Source organism: Podarcis pityusensis (genome assembly GCF_964106645.2).
Source record: "Podarcis pityusensis genome assembly, chromosome: 3".
Lineage (NCBI taxonomy): Eukaryota > Metazoa > Chordata > Lepidosauria > Squamata > Lacertidae > Podarcis > Podarcis pityusensis.
The window spans coordinates 73533494-73557292 of NC_138026.1; the positions used below are offsets into that span (position 1 = coordinate 73533494).

The window sequence follows — 23799 nt, forward strand, 5'->3', positions numbered from 1 at the left end:
CATATCCACTTGACTATTATTATTCCTTAATCAATGAAATGGTCGCATGCCAGACTGATCGCGCTGGAGGATGAAATGATCCACTCATGTAAAGTAGCAGGAATGTTCAGGAAGTACAACGAGAAACTGTGAAACAAGAAGTATGGAGCCAGTGTGGTGTAGTGGTTAAGAGCGGTAGTCTTGTAATCTGGGGAACCGGGTTTGCGTCTCCCCTCCTCCACATGCAGCTGCTGGGTGACCTTGGGCCAGTCACACTTCTTTGAAGTCTCTCAGCCCCACTCACCTGACAGAGTGTTTGTTGTGGGGGAGGAAGGGAAAGGAGAATGTTAGCCGCTTTGAGACTCCTTCGGGTAGTGATAAAGCGGGGTATCAAATCCAAACTCTTCTTCTTCTTCTTCTTCTTCTTCTTCTTCTTCTTCTTCTTCTTCTTCTTCTTCTTTGCCAGATGCTTAAGTCTGTGAAATGTTAACCAATCGATACCAATGTATCTAGATCTAGATCTTTGTCCAGGGAATGCATTTAAGTTGGTTATTAAGTCGCAAGATGAAAGAGGTATTGTCACCCCTCTTTACTCCCCACTTCTCTGTTGCTCCACCTCATTTTACTGACTCCTTGAATTGCCACAAGGCAAGACACATTGACAAGAACCAAATGGGTGTAGAGAGAGGGAACCTATTGCCTCTAGTTGCTGTTGGATTCCAATTTCTATCACCACCAGAGAGCATAGCCAGTGCTCAGAGATGATGAGTATTATAGTCCAACAAGCCCTTGAGTGACATGGGTTCCCAGTCCCTCAGGACTTGAAAGACCTGAGATCAAGCCCGGCTCACCCACAATTAGTAACTTTGGGTAGTAGTCACTATCTCTCAGGTTATTGTAAGTGATAAAATGGGATGCCTCCCAAATACACCAGCATGAGGTCCTTCTGGTTGGTCATTGTGGGAACAGGATGCTGGACTGAATGAGCCATTGGCCTGATCCAACAGGGCTAGACTTGTGTTCTTGTATTTTTAATACCACAAATCTTCCAGTTTATTCTATCAGAACCACCTTCATTGTGACATAGTGCAAGAGCGCCCCGCCAGACAGCAATAAGCAGCAATTGGGGAAGTGCCACAACACAGCTCACAAAGTGGTATGATGTGTGGATGGTCCAGTATACTGTAAATCTACCACTAATGCACTATTATTGTGTCAATGATGTGTAGCAAAATACAGCTGCTTTTTTGCAGGGTTTCTTCCTCGCCTCATGCCAAAAGCAAAGAAAAACAAAGCAAATGTACAAGCAACTATAATCTAAAATTTATTTTCTAAACAAAGCTATCCTCAATAGGTTTGGGCCTATTTGTGGATTGTTGTTGACGACATCAAGAAAACCTTCAAGGGAATTTAGTAAGTAAAACAGCTATTCATGAAAAAGAATTAAATTCTCTGTGGTTTACCATTGGCCCCAGACCTTGAAAATCAGCCACAGAATGGTTTAAAAGCACCTGTGATAAAAGGAGGGGATGGGGGGAGCCCTTTGAAACATTCCAAACCCAAATAGTTTCCTGCCAAGCTGAAAAGGAATACCTTCATTTCCAAAAGGCTTTAACCCTTTGCTCTGAATAAATCGCATTGTTGCTGTGCTCAGATGTGTCCTTAGCAATTTCTCTCTCTTTTAGAAAAATTGGGGAAGAAGGTACAATCAAGTTGCTACGAGCAGCTTGGCACACAAGGCAAATTCAGAGAGCCAGAAAAATAATGAAAAGAAATGTGGTAAAAAAGAAAAGAAAAAAACACCTTGCAGTCATATTGCATTTTCTTATGCACTCCTCACACATATAGATAATCCACACATTTATGAAATGATCTGTCTTGGTTTAGGTATGCAGAGTAATCATTGCTAATACTTCATTACTTTTAGTGCCTTTTAATTAAAAGATGTGATAATGTGGGATACTGTTTCTGCTGGGGTGGATTAGCCATATAGGTTTCAGATATTCACCAGCAGCAGACTCAGCTGATATGTTGCATCTGGATCTTAATTTGAGCTGGGGTTGCTTTATGGAATCCATCAAAACAGGTCAAATGCCACTCCAGCGAAACATCCCTAGCTTGGCTTAAGGTCTGGATATTGGTCAAGTAACCGAGCAGATGATGAGAAGTAGGAGAAGGCGGAGGCAGCAGATGGACCCAACACACAAAATGGCTCATATCCAAATTGAAATTAATGGACATGGCTAATTTATATCCATTAATTTTAGCATATCTGCTCTGGGTACAATTTCCTTAGATACATCCCAATATCTTTATATAAATCTATGGTGCGGATGCATTTGCAATATTATGTGCAGCCCTGGTTGGCTCCATCTCAATAAGCATCAGGAGCCGGAGTCAGGAGCAGGTCAGCAATAAGGAGTGTCAATGAAGTTAACTCTTTATTCAAAAAACCCCCAAAGCAGCTCAGGCATAGTGATCATGGCTGCTCTTCCCAAGAAGTCTTGCTCCAATGAGGCAGTTGGTCTCCACCTCCCACCACTCTCTCAGGCTCTTACTCCCTCAGTTCTTTCCCCAGCCACTGCCGTTGGTCAGGACAGAGCTCTGGTTGTGCATACATGTTGGGAAACCTGTGGCCTCCACATGTTGTTGGAGTTCAAGGCCCATCAGTTCAAGCCAGCATGACCAGTGGTCAAGAATGATGGGAGCAACATCTGGAGGTTCCCAAACTGAGCCTTAAGCAAACTGCTCCTTCTCAGCCTCAGTTCCTTCATCCAAAATCTGAGGATAAAAATATGGACCTATTTATATGGTTATTCCAAAGATTATTAAGATCAACACACATAGAACAGTCTAAATGACCATGCTAAGTATTATACTAGCTGAGCAAATTCAGACCTTGGTTTAACTCATCGGTTTGGCATTGTTTGTAAGCTGGTAACACCATCTTTACCTCCAGCACATTGATATCAGAATAAAATATGATATGCATATTCAGGATTCAGTTCTAAGTTTCAAGTTCAAATAACAGCTGAATCCCTCTAGTTGTTTTCAAGGTCAGGAAAGATGTAAAAGACACTGTAATGCAGTATCTGCCATGAAGACTGAGGTATCAGCACAAGGCTTAGTATGTATGTTGATGTTGGAATTCTCCAGTTGAAGTTCAAATCCCAGCTTCAACCTGCTCCCTCTTTTGGAGGGAGAAGGTGCAAAGATGCCAATGCCATTGTTTATGTGAAAGGCTGCAGCTTGGTGATAGAGCATATATTCTGCATCCAGGAGGTTCCAGGGTTAAACCTTCACATCTCCAGGTAGGGCGGAGAGAAAATTCCACCTGAACGAAGAATATTGACAAGCCGGAACATGTGCAGAAGGAAGGAGACAAAGATGATCAAGGGTCTGGAAACCAAACCTAATGAGGAACAGCTGAGGGAGTTGGGTAGGTTTAACCTGGAAAAGAGACGACTGAGAGGAGATATGATAGCCATATTCAATTATCTAAAGGGCTTCCACATGGAGGATGGAACAAGCTTGTTTTCTGCTCTGGAGGGAAGGACTTGAACCAATGGCCTCAAGTTGCAAGAAAGGAGATTCTGTCAGGAAGAACTTTCAGACAGTAAGAGCTGTTCAGCAGCAGAACAGACTCCCATGAGAGGTGGTGGATTCTCCTTCCTTGGAGGTTTTTAAGCAGAGGTTGGATGGCCACCTGCCGTGCATGGTCTGGTTGAGATTCCTGCATTGCAGGGAAGGGGATTGGACTAGATGTCCCTTGGGATCCCTTCCAACTCTACAATTCTGTGAAATCCTGGACAGCCACATCCACTCAGTGCAGAAAACACTGAGTTAAAAGAACCAATGGTCTGATTTGGGGCATGTTCACATTAGTGGCCTAAAATGTAGCAAGGTCAACCGCTGCTCCTGCTATGTTTCAAGCTGTGTTTCCAGTGTGTTGTTGTTCACGCCAGAAAGTGGCCAGGGATAACCTGCAGGACCTTTTTGGTTTCCCTGCTGTTGCAACCCCTGCCCCAAACTCCTATTTGTGAAGCTGTAATTTGTTCATGTGCAATGGCTGCTAGGGTATCTTCATTTTTCCGCTTCACATTCAGCTTTCTAGTTTGATTGAAGCCAGTTTGACAAATCATAGAATCATAGAGTTGGAAGAGACCACAAGGGCCATTGAGTTCAACCCCCTGCCAAGCAGGAAACACCATCAGAGCACTCCTGACATATGGTTGTCAAGCCTCTGCTTAAAGACCTCCAAAGAAGGAGACTCCACCACACTCCATTGCTCCGTGTCCGCTTCTCTGGAGCAGCAGAAAACAACCTTTCTCCCTCCTCTATGTGACATCCTTTTATATATTTGAACATGGCTATCATATCACCCCTTAACCTCCTCTTCTCCAGGCTAAACATGCCCAGCTCCCTTAGCCGTTCCTCATAAGGCATCGTTTCCAGGCCTTTGACCATTTTGGTTGCCCTCCTCTGGACACTTTCCAGTTTGTCAGTGTCCTTCTTGAACTGTGGTGCCCAAAACTGGACACAGTACTCCAGGTGAGGTCTGACCAGAAACACACAGAAACACACCCGACTGCAATATTTGTCAAGAAACTTCAGGGTCCATACGGACTTGTGGCCCAGGGTGCATATACACTACAGTACAGCATTAAACATTAAAAACTTCCCTAGACAGGGCTGCCTTTTAAAAGTAGGATAGTTGCTTATTTCCTTCACATCTGAAGGGAGGGCGTTCCACAGGGCAGGCGCCACTACCGAGAAGGCCCTCTGCCTGGTTCCCTGTAACCTCACTTCTTGCAGTGAGGCAACCGCCAGAAGGCCCTCAGAGCTGGACCTCAGTGTTGGGGCTGAACGATGGGGCTGGAAACGCTCCTTCAGGTATACAGGACTGAGGCCGTTTATATAGTGTGTGTGTGTGTGTGTGTGTGTGTGTGTGTGTGTGTGTGTAGTATATAGTATATATATGTACACAGCCTAAGTTAGTGTGAATCTAGCTGGAAAACTAGTAGTGGAAGGGCAGTGAATGCAGAATAGGCAGTAACACGAACATGCCTTCAGTATAAGGCAGAATCCTGTGTGATGCAAAACAAGGTTTTTTGAATACTAGGATTTACTAGTTGCGCTTGATTCGACAAATTAATCCAAAGCTAATTCTCAAGGCAGACTCTTATTTCTCTCGCGCTTCCCGAGCCTTGATAAATTCATCTGAGTCTGCTTTGCTTTCAGAAATATTGTAATCCTTCAGTTTTGTGTCAGCAGCGTTGTGCCAAGTGACCGGCCAAGGCTGAAATATTCCAACAATGCCGCGTTTGAAAGAGAGAGCGAAAAGACACTCTTTAGCGTCAAGGCACACGCACGCACCAAATCCTCTTGCTTATCCTTAAAAGCTAGAGTTACCGAGCAACTGCCCCAAAATGTCACCAGAGCTGGAAGGCGAACAACGCCGAGGGAACACACCAACTGCCCGGCGCTCACCTTTTAAACCCTCTTTTGCAACGCAATCTGCAACAACCTCCAGCAGCGGGACTAGAAGCAAACGCACGCTTGCCTCTTTGCGCACGCTGACCTCTTGCAAAGGGTTGCAGGCGGCACGCTGGTGACCGCTTCAAATGGTCCAGTTTGCCCCCTTTTTTGGCTCTCTCGCGCTCTCTCACTCTTGCTAGTTATTCTGCTTCCCGAAAGAATCTGCTAGGAATCTCAGCGAAGGGGGCGAGCAAAAAACTGGTGTCAGGAGGGTTAATCAATCAATCAGCGGAGGATCTGCAGGTCTGGGAGGAGGCATTGGAGGCCGGGCTCAGAGGGAAGCGCAGAGAGGCGTGTGTATATAAGACCTTGGGAGGTTCATACTGCACCTTCCCCATCTCTCCGGCCGCCTCCTTCCAAACCATCCCGAATTCCTGCAGAGCCAGAGACAAGGCTGCTGCCTGGTGCAGGACGACAGAAGAGAGGATTAGGGAAGTCCCCCGCTCTTTAATTGCTATTATTTAAAGTCCCCCCTCCCGTGCGCTCTCTCGCTCTCTCGCTCGCTCCCCGGGCGAGCATCAGATGACAGCTCCACACCGAGGGAGGGCAAAGCAAGCAGCTTGGCCACCAGCAGACAGTATCTGATTCGGGGATCCGCAGCAGGCAGCTCCTGTACAACGAGAAAGGGATCGTCGCTCCACAGGCGGACAGCCGGAGTGGGGAGAGCGGCGAGTTCGGGACCCGCAAGCCTGCGAAGGGGATCCCCAACCCAGCAGCCCCAGGGGCGCAGCGGAGAGCGGCTTCGTCTCCCGTGCGCGCTCCCCTCTCCAAACCTGAGGAGGGAATTGGCGCGGAAGAAGACCCACCAGGGGAAATCCCCCGCAGGAAGGAGGGCTTGAGCCCCACTAGGGACTGACAGACGGACACCGCCACGAAGGCCCGATCCGGCGGCGCCCGAGGATGCTGCTGCTGCCGCTGTGGCTGCTGCTGCCGGAGCTGGCGCTCCTCGCGCCGGCTCAGAAGTTCTCTGCGCTCACGGTAAGGCAGGCGCGGCTCCTTCTTCTTTCCTTCCCCAGCGTCGCCGCGCCGGGGCAGCAAAGCGCCCTCCTGCGTCTCTTCCCCGAGGCCGCTCGTCCCCGCTTGCCATTGTCTTCCCACCCACAAAGGCACTTGCTGAGCGCGCTGTGCCAAGCGCGGATGGGCAGCCAGGAACGAGCAAAAAGTTGGCTTCGTTGTACTCTAGGGCTAAGAGGTGTCTTGATCTGGCAAAGCAAGGTTGCAGACCTAGGTAGATTCCCACCCACCCGTACTACCCTCACAGACACGTGTGTCACAAACACAAAAACACACGCACGCACCTTGATGAACTGTTGACGGGGCGAAATTCCTAAGCCCTCAAGTAAAAGCGAGGAAATGCCACTTTTGCTTTTTTTTTTTTAAAGCGAGGCAATCTTCTAGTCCTCAGTATTGCACTAAATATGTGCAGTCAAGTCTCCATCCTCCTTAGCCGCGTTTCTGAAACAGCCAACTGTGTATGTCTTGCTTGAGACTTCCTATAGTTGTAATGCAAAAATCCATGAGAACTTAGTCTGGAGATGCAGTGTGTGGGTCTCCTATCAGGAAGGATTTATTTTCAAATGTGTGAGTGCATATTTGAAGACCAGGTAAGATGACAGTCTCCACAAAATTGGTACGACTGAGCTCACACAACATTTTTTTGTTGATACAATCAAGCAGAAATTGTAGGCATACCTGTGCATAATGAAATCTTTTATTCACAGTGACTATTCTAGACTGATAGTGAGAAGAGCTCTCACTGGATTGATTAATTCCATTAATGAATTTGGAGCAACGTTTTGTCCTGTGTGTGTACACAGGACACATGAAGTAACTGAAGCCAATGCAGGTTACAGCTGTATGCACCAAATACCTGAGTTACCAAATCTCCACTTGATCCAGTTTTGGTCTGCCTAGGGTGCTTGGGCTGAGCAAGTTTGAATGCAAGTTTGGTGGTTTAAGTGGTTTGTGTTTGGCAGCCTACGAATTGCTGGCAGTCAGTGGCGGATTAGACTCCTAAATGCTTTCAGGAAAAGGGAGAGTGTGAGCCACTGCGTTAAGAGTTTTGCACATTGATCCTAAATAAGGCTTACTTGAAACAGAAGCCAGTCTGAGAGATTCTGATGCAGTTTACTCCCCCTCTAAGTGAGTTTGGAATTTCAGCCTAACAGCAAATGTGAATGTACAGAACTACTTGGAAGTAAAGTTCACACAAATGAATGGGACTCACTTTCAGTTTGGAGGTCTATCTGAAGTCCCGATTGATTCTATTGGAAGAAGTTCTCTATGCATGTATGGGAATCCCCAATTTCTTGCAGAGTGTGTTTCCCTGCCCACAAAAGAGAACAAGTAAACCTGCACACAACACAAAGAGCTTCAGAACAGTTGGATCACTGCCAGTGGGCAATATCCAGTGAAGTCTGGTGACACTTAAACATATTCCATTCAAATCAATGGAACTTAAGCATTAACGGTGAGCTCAGTTCCTACTGAATTTAATGTGACTAAAGCAATTTATGCCTAACTTTCTCTGGATTGTATCCAGTGTGTTATTTATGGCCCCTTCAGCCTCATTTTCTCTGCTTCATTCCTTTAAATGCCAACTCTCCAGACAATTTACCTAGTTTCATTGAATTCACTGGTCCTGGTATTCAACAAATGGTCTGAAGAGTTGACCAGGACTGCAGGCAGAAACCTTAGTCTGTTGCGACAGCATTCTGGGATCCCAGGGATCTTACTCCCAAGTAGGTGCACTTAAGAGAGCATAGACTCACTCCTGATTGCTGCATTTTCTCAAATGACTTTTCAGCAATGTTTTAGTCCCAATTCCTTCTTTAGGTGGGCAGTAGCTGTGCCACCAGGAAACAGAATTTTGTAGGCACCCAGCTGTCCTTTGTTGGCCAACAGTTCCTATAATGAAAGCCTTCCTTGGTTTTACAATTGGCTTAAACTACTTGGTTAGCTCTTCATACGAACAGCATGAATGTGTTGTAGGGAGGGATGATTGACACACTTCCAACTTGCCTCCAGAACTGACTATGCTTTCCTAGGTCAAACACTAGAACAAATCTTGGTCATGATGGTCTCTCTCCTCATGTCAATAACCACTAATGCCCAATGCTATACATTTAAAGCACATTTAGAGTACATGGCTTCTCCCAAATAATCATGGGGACTGTAGTTTTGTTAAAAGCACTGGGAATTGTAGCTCTGTAAGGATTCACAAGGTTCTTTGGGAAAACCCATGTACTATTAAATATATGGTGTGGCTGGGACCCTTGAGGAGTCCCCCGCCTGTCATGAATTCATACAAAATGCAAGCTGCTTCCCTTCTCCAAGCTTTCCAGACTCTGCTGCTCTGCCCTCTATCACCAGCCCACGTTTTCCAAGGAAGAAGCCTTCCCTTGGGGAAGGGGGCAATAGGTGATGACATCATTTCCTGCTGGACACCATATTTGACAGGAAATGGTGCATGGAGTGGCCTTTTGATCCCCATTTGACTTTGGAGCCAGCTCAAAATAGGCTGGATGAAACTATTCAGTCAAGGGAGACAGTTCCTCTTGAGGTTCTCCCCCTTACAAATACTCATCCCATTTCCAAATTTGGCTCCCTGGCATCAGCCTTGTTGCTTGGATAAGGTATATGAACTTGATTAAAATATAATCTCAGTGAAGTCTGATGGAAGCAGCACAATTTATTTTAGTAGCTTACCTGTTTGTGCATTGTTACTTTTTCATGACCAAAAAGAGAAAACGGAACCAACTTTAGTTGTGTTTCTCTGTCATAAGGAAATTTCATTCTATGGCTACAATTCTCTGCCCATCTACATGGAGATAAATCCCATTGAATTTAGTGGGACTTGCTTCCAAGTGAATTTACATAGGAGTGTATGTACTGCTGTACTTGATATTAAGCGTGCTAGTTTATATCTTTTACATCGTAGCCTGACTCATGTTTTCCTTTTCCCTCCATGTAAAGAGCCTGTGCTTTTGTGGAGTTGAATTAAGCAAATATATCTTGAACAATCTACCTGATCTCATTTACCTCGTAAATCATATTAAAGTGCTGGAAGAATAGCAAAGTGCAGATGGCTCAGGATTGAGGGGCGTAGCAATAAGTTTCTCAGAACATGAGTCAGGTCTTCCTTCCTTCAGGAGAAGCTTCCCTGAATCCTTATCCCACTCCAAAGAGTGTGTATAGTATAGTGAAATAAAAAAACACACCACCAGTTTATTTTGTCAAAGAGTGACTAATGTACATGATAATGGGTATCCCTCAGTGCTTTTGTTATATTTCACTTTTATTTTACACATTTATAGTCTTGCCTCATATTACACTCATTCAGACTTTTCCCCAGGAAAACCCAATCTTTACCGCTGAATTGGATTGACTTGTGGCTCAGTCACTAAGGCATGAGACTCTTAATCGCAGGGTTGTGGGTTCGAGCCCCATGTCGGACAAAAGATTCCTGCGTTGCAGATGACTTTCACAGTCCCTTCCAATTCTATGAAATGTCAGTTGGGTGTACCACAGATGGATGTTTGCTCTGATTCAGCACTAAAGAGCAAGTTTTCCGGGGGAAAGCAGAAGGGCAAACAGAATATGGAAAACTGCTTGGACCCATGCTTTCTAGGTGAGCAGAAGTGTAAACAAGCCCAGAAACAGGAATGGGAAACTGTGGCCCTCCAGAGATTGCTGGACTACAACTCCCATCATCCCTGAGCATTTGCCATGCTGGCTGGGACTGATGGGACTTGTAGTCCAATAGCATCTGGAGTGTCATAGCAGCTTCCCCATCCCTGCAGCGGAGGAGAACTGTACTTGCTCCCCAGCAGATTCTTCAAGCAATTCCCAGCCTCTGGAGAAACGCAGAAGCGCCACTGCCCAAAAGTAAAAACAGGGAGGTCATTTGGTCAGTAATGCATGTTGTACACCTGGATAAAGGGATCTGCGGGGGGCAACATAGTGTGTGTTTACTGGATTTTGTTTTAATTCATGTGGTTTTGTTGTGAATTGCCTAACGCTTGCAGAACAGCAGGATATAAATGTCTTAAGTAAATACACAAATAAATAAGATCAAGCAGTGACCCTTGTTTACATTTCACAGGCCAGAGATCCACACATTGGGTTCTGTGTATGAAGGGCAGCTGAGCCCATTCATTAGGAAAACCAAATAAGCCATAACCACTTTCCTAGCCAAATCTTGCAATGGAAAAGTTCAGCACAGTCTTCTCGGTGACTTTGAATGATTTGAAAATGATAATTGAAGACTCAAACATTTTCCTTGCAGCTAGGTTTAAGCAATAGCTAAAAATCTCACGAGGCCCCTCTGTGCTGGTTTGTTTGAAGTATTTGAGGTGGAGGGTTGTGCTCTTAGGTTGAGCTTTATGACACACATGCAGCTTATGGAAGCAGTAAAGTGGGACATATTTATCTTAGCCGTTCAGCAAATGAACATTTCTACGGCATAGTAAATGTTCCCTCTGCGATAAGTTTGGTGGGGGTGAAAGTGAGAGCGGCTGGGTCACTCATACCTGACATTCTTCAGAAGGGGTCCTGTTCCCCCCATGCCGTTTCCTGGAAATAATTTGCTGATTAAAAGCTACTAATTGAAAACCTTAAAAGAAACCATTCACTTCCAAGAACTTTTATAGTGTGTGACTTCTGCAAGTGCAGATCACATTAAGTCAAGTGTATTTTATCCCTAGCAAGCTGTAACACCACCTTTAAAGCTCAGCTTTAAAGCAGAGATGCTAATAATAATAATAATAATAATAATAATAATAATAATGTTTCTGGCACAAGCTTAATTCTCTCCCTGAATCATCTACTTGCTCTTGCAGTCGTACCACAGTCATTTTTCAATACTACATTACTTTAGTAGTTTCTTTTAACTTGATGGCTGGGAGTTTGTTAAGAGGGAGATAGTAAAAGCACAACTTCAGGCAATACCAATGAGACGGAAACATGGAAGGTGCCTAAAAAAGCCAGGGTGGCTATCTAAAGAACTTTTAACTGAGTTAAGATTAAAAAAGGATGTGTACAAAAAATGGAAAAGAGGGGAAACCACCAAAGAGGAATTCAAACAAATAGCCAGCACGTGTAGACACAAAGTCAGAAAAGCTAAAGCACAGAATGAACTCAGGCTTGCTAGAGAGGTTAAAAGCAACAAAAAAGGCTTTTATGGGTATGTTCGTAGCAAAAGGAAGAACAAAGAGTGGGGTCACTCAGAGGAGAAGATGGTGAAATGCAAACAGGGGACACAGAAAGGGCTGAACTCCTCAATGCCTTCTTTGCCTCAGTCTTCTCCGATAAAGAAAACAATGCCCGACCTGAAGAATTTGGAGCAAATGATTCAGCAGAGGAAACAGAGCCCAGAATAACTAAGGGGATAGTACAAGAATACTTGGCTAGTTTAGATGTATTCAAGTCTCCAGGGCCAGATGAATTGCATCCAAGAGTATTACAAGAACTGGCAGATGTGATCTCAGAACCACTGGCAGTCATCTTTGAGAATTCCTGGAGAACAGGCGAAGTCCCGGCAGACTGGAGGAGGGCAAATGTTGTCCCTATTTTCAAAAAGGGGAAAAGAGAGGACCCAAATAATTACCGCCCAGTCAGTCTGACATCAATACCAGGGAAGATTCTGGAGCAGATCATTAAGCAAACAGTCTGTGAGCACCTAGAAAGGAATGCTGGGATCACCAATAGTCAGCATGGATTTCTGAAAAATAAGTCATGTCAGACTAACCTGATCTCGTTTTTTGACAGAATTACAAGCCTGGTAGATGAAGGGAACACAGTGGATGTAGCCTACCTTGATTTCAGCAAGGCATTTGACAAGGTGCCCCATGATATTCTTGTAAAGAAGCTGGTAAAATGCGGTCTTGACTATGCTACCACTCAGTGGATTTGTAACTGGCTGACTGACCGAACCCAAAGGGTGCTCATCAATGGTTCCTCTTCATCCTGCAGAAGAGTGACTAGTGGGGTGCCACAGGGTTCTGTCTTGGGCCCGGTCTTATTCAACATCTTTATCAACGACTTGGATGATGGACTCAAGGGCATCCTGATCAAATTTGCAGATGACACCAAACTGGGAGGGGTGGCTAACACCCCAGAGGACAGGATCACACTTCAAAACGACCTTGACAGATTAGAGAACTGGGCCAAAACAAACAAGATGAATTTTAACAGGGAGAAATGTAAAGTATTGCACTTGGGCAAAAAAAAGGAGAGGCACAAATACAAGATGGGTGACACCTGGCTTGAGAGCAGTACATGTGAAAAGGATCTAGGAGTCTTGGTTGACCACAAACTTGACATGAGCCAACAGTGTGACGTGGCAGCTAAAAAAGCCAATGCAATTCTGTGCCTCATCAATAGGAGTATAGCATCTAGATCAAGGGAAGTAATAGTGCCACTGTATTCTGCTCTGGTCAGACCTCACCTGGAGTACTGTGTCCAGTTTTGGGCACCACAGTTCAAGAAGGACACTGACAAACTGGAACATGTCCAGAGGAGGGCAACCAAAATGGTCAAAGGCCTGGAAATGATGCCTTATGAGGAACGGCTAAGGGAGCTGGGCATGTTTAGCCTGGAGAAGAGGAGGTTAAGGGGTGATATGATAGCCATGTTCAAATATATAAAAGGATGTCACATAGAGGAGGGAGAAAGGTTGTTTTCTGCTGCTCCAGAGAAGCGGACACGGAGCAATGGATCCAAACTACAAGAAAGAAGATTCCACCTAAACATTAGGAAGAACCTCCTGACAGTAAGAGCTGTTTGACAGTGGAATTTGCTGCCAAGGAGTGTGGTGGAGTCTCCTTCTTTGGAGGTCTTTAAGCAGAGGCTTGACAACCATATGTCAGGAGTGCTCTGATGGTGTTTCCTGCTTGGCAGGGGGTTGGACTCGATGGCCCTTGTGGTCTCTTCCAACTCTATGATTCTATGATTCTATGATTCTGTGTGTGTGTGCGGGGGCGTGCGCGTGCACACACACACACACACACATGTTGTCATTAACCAATATTTAGCTGTTTTATGTTAGCCATATCATCTTACAGCTCCTAACACCTTTCTTTCCAAATGGTCCAGAGCATTTTACAGCTAGCTATAGCTAACAAACTTTGAATCCAGCCTCTTATGGCATGGGGGATAGCAGCAAATATGACGTTTGGTAGTAACTGTGGGGCAGGTGAGACATCTTGGCCAAGGGTTGAGAACAAAACCGCATTTTGCAAAAGAGAACAATAAAGGGATACATAGTGACCTTGCACTCCAGGCCTGCTGTGATACAAAATCAAGTAAAAAAAAGGTGGTGAATGAAGCATGTTGCACAATAGAAGTTCAGCATACATCAATTGCTATAAATAAGATTACAGATACAGATAAATAAGATTGTTTACTAATCAGTTGCGGAACAAGCAGTTGGAAAGAGCACTAGCAGGAAGAAATGCTCAGCTTTGTGGGTTTGAGCTTGAAGGTTCAGGGTCAACACTTTTTGGATGGGTTTGATGGCCAACAAAAAATGTGTCATCACTAGGACATGACCTTAAGGGATGAGGGAGCGGGCGGTGCTGTGGTCTAAACCACCGAGCCTCTTGGGCTTGCTGATCGGAAGGTCAGCAGTTCGAATCCGCATGACATTGTGAGCTCCCATTGCTCTATCCCAGCTTCTGCCAACCTAGCAGTTTGAAAGCACACTAGTGCAAGTAGATAAATAGCTACCGCGATGGTGGGAAGGTAAACGGTGTTTCTGTGCTCTATGGATTCTGTCATGGTCCTCTGTGTGCCAGCAGCGGTTTAGTTATGCTGGCCACATGACTCGGAAAGCTGTCTGTGGACAAACAACCTGAATGCGAGATGAGCACTGCACCCCATAGACACCCCATAGTCCTTTGTTTGTGACCTCTTGTTGCCTCTTTGAAATGCAGCTTGACGTTATGATCCACACTGGTTCAGAGCCACTGAAGTGTGTGGTAGGAGGGTGGGCGCTCTCTGCCTTGGTACCCGAGCTCCAGTGTTCTAGCAAGTGAAGAGGCAAGCAAACCCATCACTGCTGCTCCCTTCCTGCTCAGAGGGGCAGTGAAGGCATGTGGCCTTTCCTGTCTGCTGTGTGCTTGGAGTTCTAAATGCAAGGAGACCCAGAGACAAGCTTCTCTGGGGAAGGTGCAAGGATCATTCCTCTCCCACAGGTGGACTTAGGGCAGTGCAGCCAGTGTGTAGCCTTGGGTGTGTGCCGTGGGTGCCACAACTATGATGCAGAATGGAAGGCGAGAGGCAAGGGGTGCTGAACTTTGGCATTGCACGGGGCACCACTGAGATTTGAGACCCCAACGCCCACCACTGCCTCTTCCTTCTGTGGCTCCAGCAGCCACAGAAGGGAATCCTCAATCTTGTCTCACTCACCAGAGCTTGGTTAACTTCTCATGATGGTGAAGGCGGGAGAGTGATGATGGAATTCTTCTAAAGTTAAATGTAGAAGACACTTCTCATGCTCTGCTATAGTGCACGCACCACATATGAACCAGACATATTATGGTATCCTCATGTACACGCTTTGCATGTTCCCCATTATGTGCTGGGTTTGTTTCATTTCACCTCTATGCCTGTGTGACGAAGGTAGGGCCTTTTCTGGTTCTTCCTGCAGCATGTATGCTATATGCACACATGATGAAAATATTTGCCTTACATTTTATGGGACACTCTGAATATTCATGGTGCACCTATAGTGTACCTAGATGCTTTCCGGGGCTGATGAGAGTTGTAGTCTAAAACATCTGGAGGGCACCAGGTTGGGAAACCTGATGTAGATGGTAATATGTGTTGCTATGTATACTACTGGTTGGGAAAGAGGACCACATCAGACACTTCCTGTCCAAATGTACCTGTGTGTGTGCAGTCTCCAGTCATCCAACAATGGAATTCTTACACAGGAGGTGCTTTTATAGATGTCACTGCTTAGCTGGAGTGGATATTCCTTTGTACAGCATGAAGCTACACTTAGCATTTTGAAATTGTGTGTGTGTGTGTGTATGTTTTTTAAATTGCAACCATTTAAGAACAGAAGAATACTTTATTTGGGGGAAAGCTCAACATTTTCTCACTGAAACATAGATCTTAGTGCTTGGATTTTTGGTGCCATGAAACAGCTTTGTTTCCCAAATTTATTTCAACACATTCCTTTTGAAAGCTAGAAAATGACTTATGATGACAAACAGGACTCATATTGATGATTATGACCCCCTTCTCCCTAATAATTAATTTTCTGCGAGATTAGAGGGTGTAGGAGAAGGATGGATATCTCCTCTCTACTAATCCTTCCTCTGACTTCCCAGTGCTTTATGCAGGAAATAAGATGGATCAAAACAACTTACCCTCTGCTTTGCTGTTAATGGATACTGCAGGTAGGGGGAAAGGGAGAAAGAAGCTTAGTTCAGTAGGAGCTGGTGAGGCTGAGCTTCTCTCCCATTTTCAAAATGTGGCACGTTGCCTTGCTTACCAAGGGGGGTGGGCAGGGGCAAAGAAGAAGAAGAAGAAGAGTTTGGATTTGATATCCCGCTTTATCACTACCCGAAGGAGTCTCAAAGCGGCTAACATTCTCCTTTCCCTTCCTCCCCCACAACAAACACTCTGTGAGGTGAGTGGGGCTGAGAGACTTCAGAGAAGTGTGACTGGCCCAAGGTCACCCAGCAGCTGCATGTGGAGGAGCGGGGAATCGAACCCGGTTCACCAGATTACAAGTCTACCGCTCTTAACCACTACACCACACTGGTGTAGAATGAGCTCAGCGTGGGGTGGGCACAGCTAAAAACACAGTGATGGGAGGGTCAGATTAGCTCACCACCAGCCAGTACTGCGTCAGTCCATCATATTCAGAGTGGCACGACATTTCATTTGAGTTATATTTAGCAGTCTTTTGTTGGCATTGCAAAGTCTTGTTGGAAAACATGCAGGTTCCTATGGGAGATTGGTTCCGGCCCATCCAGTAAGGGCATCTCCTATGACTGGCCTGAAACCTTCCCCTAGTTTATGCACACACCTAATCTTCTAATGGAAATCATTTCGATGGTTCTGATAGAATTGGAAATGTAGAAGTGGCTGTAGACGTTCTTCTTGAACCTTTGTTGAATGAGCTTTAAGCACTGATTTTACAGCTTTTTAAAAATGAAGTAGGATCGATCACTTCCAATTGATCCAATTCCAAAGCTTTCTTTGAGCATGTATGGCAAATCAGGGGCGACCCAAGGCCCATTCTAGGAATCCTGCTCTATGGATATGACTGTGTTGTACTTCTTTAGGTACAGTCAGAAAACAGCGTGTGGCCTGTTAGGACTCAATATCGAGTTCAGCACAGAACAATGGTTCTCAAGCTGAAGCCACAGAACATGCCTCTTGAATGCAGATGCGGTTTCTTTCCACCTTTCCCCTTTTTCTAGAAAAGGCAAATACTGCTCCACTGACTTGTGTGAAGAAGGTGGAGGAACCTGCAGTTATGGAAAGCAATGTGTAGGGTCTGCTGTTGCCAGGGTTAAAGATAAAGGACAGTTATCGATAGGGATGGATGACAGTTTCCCTCAGTTTCTCATTTTTCCAGTCTTCAGTTCTCCACATGAATTTATGATCTTTTCCCCATGATAAGACCTTATGAAAATTCATCGGCATTTCAGCAAAAATTTCTCCTGACAATACACATTTTTGTTTGCAATTTTTGCTAGTGTACACACTTTTGCAAAGCAATTTCCCCTTCTGTAAAGCATTTTTGCATTTCACTGCTACATGCATATTTATGCATATTACTTGGCCGGACAAAAGCAGTGTAAAATTTGGAGAAGAGTGTATTTGGAAGGATTGCCGTGGTTCAGTTCATGTCCTGTTTTGGAAACTGCAGGGGTTAAACCACAGAGCCTAGGACTTGCTGATCAGAAGGTCGGCGGTTCGAATCCCCATGACGGGGTGAGCTCCCGTTGCTCGGTCCCTGCTCCTGCCAACCTAGCAGTTCGAAAGCACATCAAAGTGCAAGTAGATAAATAGGTACCGCTCCGGCGGGAAGGTAAACAGCATTTCCGTGCGCTGCTCTGGTTCGCCAGAAGTGGCTTAGTCATGCTGTCCACATGACCCGGAAGCTGTACGCCGGCTCCCTTGGCCAATAAAGCGAGATGAGCGCTGCAACCCCAGAGTCGGTCACGACTGGACCTAATGGTCAGGGGTCTGGTTCTCTACCACTGTCTTCTTTTTACTCTAGCTGCATCTTCCCTCTGCAGCCCACAGCCTCAGTGAAAACACCCTGGTGGAAAAATCACATTATTGAACAGCTTCATGTTTTTACCCAGTCTTGCTTTCTTAACTTAAAGAGTACTTTTCTAACTTTATCTTGGCACAGTATTTCACTGCAGAATGAGCAACCTATCTGAGAGAGGGAAAGAGGGAGAAGGGAGAGATCTAAAACTAAAGCGAATTCCCAGAAGACTGCTGGGCCACAGGAAAGCTTGGGAAGAAACTTTGGCAGCATAATTTGTATTTGGAGGGGAAATGAAGCTGGACCTATCACAGACTTACTTTATCTCAAAAGTCTGTCCAGATAAGGAGCCTCTAGATTTGAAGATACCCTAGCTGTTTATCTTCCAATTGGTTTTTCTTCCTCTTCTCCATGTCAAAACATTTACGCATGCACACACACATACTCACCACAAGATCTTAACTTCAGAAAGAAATTTGCCAAGGTCTCTTACAAGTCCATTCACAGCCCTGGAAGCAACCTTATAGTATGAGATATAATATTCTATAACTCTTGGCATAAATGGTTGGAATATTTTCATGCTGTATTACTTTGTTATGGCATAGGATACTTTTTTAGCATTACAAATCTGCTGTGTATAATTCTTTGTAAATGTAGGGACGGCGTTCAACTGGCCTCCTTCCAGTCAAGGCAATGACATATTCACTAGAGATAAAGATAGAGCTGGCGATAGAAGCTAGGGGTACACCGCTAGCAGCAGGGGTTGCTGTCAAGGCCTAGCAGGACCTGGAGGGGCCGTAGCAAATGTTCACATTTTATATATAATGTGGCCATTGCAATTTGAAAATTAGGCGGATTCACGTAATGAACACCAGACAAAAAAATTCAAATCAAGAGTCATCTTTCAAGGCTTGGATCCTGATTAGTTTTGTGAGATCTCAGCTACTTCACGGTGACCCATGAGCAGTTGTGAACCACTCATCTTCTAAACAGGCAGGATGCTTAATCCTGCTGCCTCAGCATTCTTTAAAAGCATGAATTGGCTTCTCAGACTCATGCGATTAGCTCAAGAATGACAAAATGGGGAAAGCAAGACGTTTTGAGTTATTTTTCTTCGCTTTCTGAAGCATAGGAGTATAAGAGGCTGCTTCATAACAAATCAGGCTATTACTCTGTCTCTCTCAGTATTGCCTATACCAGTGTTTTTTAAACTTGGGTCACTGGCTGTTGTTGGACTACAACTCCCATCATCCCTGACCACAGCAGGTGAGGAATGCTAGCCTGTGCTGGCTGGCTGCAGCTCTCTGGGGTTTCTACTGTTGAGCTGTGGCCCTTCTCCTGGCAAGTCCTCTTGAGTTCATTGTGGCCTACTGTTAGGTATGTAGGTATAGGATTGCAGCCTAAGCTGTTGAGTCTGTTACATTGGGTTGCTACTGCTCAGTTCTGGACACATCACAGTGTAGAGCGTAGGAAGCTGTGTTATATTGACTCAATGCTTTGGTCCATGTAGCTCAGTATAGACTCCACCGAGACAAGGAGTTTCAAATCACAGATCTTTCCCAAGATCATGGGCTGAACCTTTTGCTTGCAAAGAACATGCTCTGTCCTGGAGCTGTGGCTCTTCCTTCGTGAACAGGTAACACATTTTGTTTTTAAATGGCCACCATATCTGAAACAAAATGAAGCTTGGGAATGTCTGTGGAAGCCCATGGTCTTCACCATTTTGTTTACTTTTGTGTGATGGCTTAAACCAACAACAGCATACATGTGCAGTATTGTGAAGAGAAGGTGGTGGCAGCGGGAGAAGTAAAGAAGGATCAAGGACAAAAAACAGGCCAAGTAGCTGTTCAGAGATGTTTAGGACAGGAATGATGAACCCGTGGTCCTCCAGATGTTGCTGGACTCCAACTCCCATGAAGCCCAGCCAGCATGGCCAGTGATCAAGGATGATGAGAGCTGTAGTCAAATGACATCTAGGGGACCACATGCTCCACATCCCTGGTTTATAGGGGGCTTGATGTGGTCTGTTGAGAAACAGATGTTGGCTGTTTTTCTGTCAGAGACAACTCATAAACAGCACAAGTAAATCCCTAAATATTATAAATAAGCACAAATAAATATTACAAATACGCAGAATCATCTGTTCCTCAACTTTCTGTGCAACCGCAGAGACCTGGAACGTTTTAAGAAGTGAAAGCTGAGGGCTGTTGTTCACATTGCAAGGCGAGAGATACGGGTGCATTCTTGGGAGCTGGGGGTGGGAAGCAAGATGCACATAACAACATTTGTATCAGCTTTAGAGAGACAGCACACGTAGGGCAAGCCCAAACTCTTGTCCTTGTTTCAAAGGCAGCCCTGAGTCCTCTAACTACAACATTACATTTTCACATCTCTTCAAACATGCTTGCAATGCCCTTTTGCCTGCCAAGAATTCTGCCTTTGTCTTTCAAATGGGAGATTAGAACCAGCTTGAGAATGTAAGGCAGCGCTTTCCAAACACTTCAATTTAGGGTCCTCTTCTAAGCTTACTTTACCATGCCCCCCCCACCTCAATATATTAGTTAGCCAATTCTTCAGAGGAGGATGCACAGATTTTCACATGTATTGCGGCTTCTGCAGCCAGCTTCCGTATGTAAATATTTGTAGTTCATGGCATGAATTTGGAAAAGGGCCCTAGCACATATTTTGCTCAGAGAAGTCCCTGGGTTCAATCCCTACCATCTCTAGTCAGGGCTGGTAAAAACATTGTCGGAAACTGCAGAGAGCTGCTGCCAAACAGTGGAAAGAATACTGAGGTAGAAGGGCCAACCATTTGACTTGGTATAACCAATGGGCTATTTTTACTACTACTGCTACAACTGCTGCTGCTACTACTATCAGAGCTTTTTTCTCAGCTGGAACTCAGCAGACTTCCAGAACTTCTCTGGTGAGTGTCATTGCCATTATAAGAGAATGAGGGAAGCATTTATGGTGAATTCTGGCATCTTTTTCTAGAAAAAAATGTGTGTTTTGGGGTGCCATGCAAGATCGTGGCCCCAAAAAATGCTATTTTCAGGGCAAGATCTTGTCGCAAAATCATGGCACCCAAAATGGCCACCGTGCTCTTGCATGAGAAAATGGCATGCTCCCCTTTTTTCTGGGACACTTGTGGGGTATGGGCCATCTTCTCCATTAGGTAGAGTGAGATGTTGGTTGTTGCAAGTGGAAGACCTGAAGCTTTCCTGAAGGGGGGCAAATGGTCCCTCACGGAATTTCTTTATTTTTAAACTTTATTTTTAAACTGCCTTGGGTGCTTAAATGTCCTCTTCCACCCTGCCTGCCTCCTTATTCTGCTCACACTGTGTAAGAAGGCTGAGCAATTTGCACTTGGCACTGGAGATTTTTCAACCACAAAAAGAAGTAAAAAATCAGATGCTGTTTATATGACTTTGCTTTTTGTTCTGGTTTCCTCTAAGATGATGGACTGGCGACCCTAGCAAAAAGGGGAAAGTTCTCTTTCACAGCTGAAGAAATTAAAAGAGCACCTCTTTCTCCGTTAGGCATTTCTGCTGCTAGCTACTGAACATTTTGGGGAGCCTTACTGTGTCTGTGTGTTCATTCCCACCCCTAGCACATAACTTTTGTGCCCCTTTTAATACCTTGGATGGGTTCCACAACACACAACAGTTAAGATGGACCACTGAGGTAGCTGAACAGAGGGAAACAAAGCACAATCAAAGCCTTGCAACTTGAGGGACACATTTGGATGGCGCCTACAAACCCAAACATTCGGAAAAGCTCACTTTAATTGTGATTCAAACCAAGGCCATAAATAAAGCTCTAAGTGGCTCCAGATCCTTGAATCAACAGGATTGTTAGAACAAATGGGCATTGGTGTGACCAAGGGCACTTGGGCCTTGAAAATGAAACATTCACAATGAGGCTTTTTGGTGTTGAACTTCCAAGAAACTTTTCATGGGGGGGGGGGGAAAGCATTGTGGTTTGCTATTAAGGAATCCAGTTGACTTTTCCACTACAGTGGTACCTTGGGTTAAGTACTTAATTCGTTCCGAAGGTCTGTTCTTAACCTGAAACTGTTTTTAACCTGAAGCACCACTTTCTTGATGTGAAATGGCAATCTTGATGTGAAATGGAGAATTTTGAAACTGAAACTGAATTTTGAAAAATCTCCAGTGCCAAGTACAAATTGCTCTCTAAATGCTTTGACTATGTTTTAGGCCACAGCTTACATTTAAAGCTGTATCATACCACTTTAACATTCATGGCTTCCCCCAAATAATCCTTGAAACTGTAGTTTAAGGGTACTGAACATTGCTATGAGACCCCTATTACTTTCACAAGGCTACAATTCCCACAGCGGTTTAATGGCCAACTCCTCTTTCCAAGGGACTCTGAGGAAAAATTGGAACTGAACCCTGAAAAAACAGAGGTATTATGTGTTCCAGGTTCTCAAATCCAGGAGATGGGAAGATGGCCTGTTCCGGATGAGATTGTATTCCCCTTGAATGAGCAAGTTGGTGTTTCTCCTGGACCCAACATTGTCACTTGAGGCCCAGGTGGCATCAGTGGCTAGGAGTGCCTATTTCCACTTACATTTGATTTGCCAGCTCTGGCCCCTTTGGGGCAGAGATGACTTGGCCACGGAAGTCCATGCTCCAGTAATTTCCAGATTGGATTACTGCAGTGCGCTCTATGTAGGGCTGCAACTAATTTCTTGGTAGTTATACCACCCTCAGAAGTTCAGGGTGGTGGTGGTCCAAGATAGGATATTCTCTGTGGCCGCCCCTAAGTTGTGGAATTCCCTTCGCTCAGAGGTATGTCTGGTACCTTCATCATACAGATTCTGGTGAATGCAGAAGACCTACCTCTTTACCTCAGCCTTTGACACATGTGTTTTCAGGACCCACTCTACTCCTGTTATTTGTTTTAACTGTTTTAATGCTGAATTTCTAATGGTTGTAATCAACACTGGGACGTGCTGTAAGATGGCAGGTGGTGGTGTTGATGATCATGATAAATATGATTTTGAGCTCCATTTTGGTTATTCTTCCACATTGCAGTTGCCCTTGGTCATCAGAAAACCTTCTTAGCTACATACAGATTCTCAGCTACTACCCCCATAAACTGCTTATATTTTACTAGCTATATTCTATTTCCAATACCACACAATTTCTGAAATGACTGGTTGAGGGACATCCTTTCATAGCCAGCTAACCAGCTAGCCTGCTTCCCTGGGCCCAAACTCCATTTCACCTAACCAATTTCCAGTGGATTTACATGAGCTGAGCTCATTTTGTAAACAATTAAAAAAAATAAATCTGAATTCAAACCATATTTTAAAGGCTTTTCGGGATACGTTCTCTCAACATCTGTACGCAGGCTGAAACATTTACAAGACTGTCTCAACACAGTCAGTTCTGCACAAGTTGACCCAAGTTGAATGAGATCATGTGAACGAACACAGTCACTTTACAATGCTTCTGCTGGCATATCGGTCAATGAGTGAACGACAGTACGAGGGCATGGGTTGGCGATGGATAGCTTTTGTTGAGTAAATTTGTCTCATGTTGATATCTGAGATTATATCCACTGTTATTCAACAGTGGCAAAGTATGATGTTATGTCCTGTTTGGCTAGAACTTGGCTCAGGGGGACAGGTTCAATTTGAAGGTTAGATATTTACTTAAACTTTATCTTAATCACATTGGTTTGGAAATATTGATGGAAATCTCCCTAGGATCTGGCTGCATCATGAATGTCCTCACATTCCCAGTGGTTGGGCCGGAAAAGAACTACCGCAGAAGCAACCATTTTTAGTCTCTTGGTTTTTCTTGCTTCCAGTTCTGTCTGAGGACAGGAAGAGCAGAAGTGCTTGGAAAACCTGAAACCTACAAGACCATTCGGCCAACAAGCCTAGCTAAGATCAATGGGTCCTTATCTCAACTTGTTCGCACATTCTTAATCATTAGCCTTGCCTTGCAGTCTTCTCTCTCTCCATCTCTCTCTCTCTCTCTCCCTACCTGAGGCAGTAAAAGCCACCTTCT

The 23799-nt window shown here is 44.8% G+C and overlaps 1 protein-coding gene across 1 annotated transcript in view; it reads left to right on the top strand.

The window, feature by feature from the left end:
• The first annotated feature begins 5508 nt into the window (after positions 1-5508).
• SMOC2 (SPARC related modular calcium binding 2) overlaps positions 5509-23799 on the top strand; it is a 142116-nt gene continuing 123825 nt past the window's right edge. Inside the window, exon 1 of the mRNA XM_081000054.1 lies at positions 5509-6495. Within this exon, the coding sequence (XP_080856180.1) occupies positions 6418-6495 (78 nt within the window). The 5' untranslated portion in view covers positions 5509-6417. The remainder of the gene's footprint in view (positions 6496-23799) is intronic.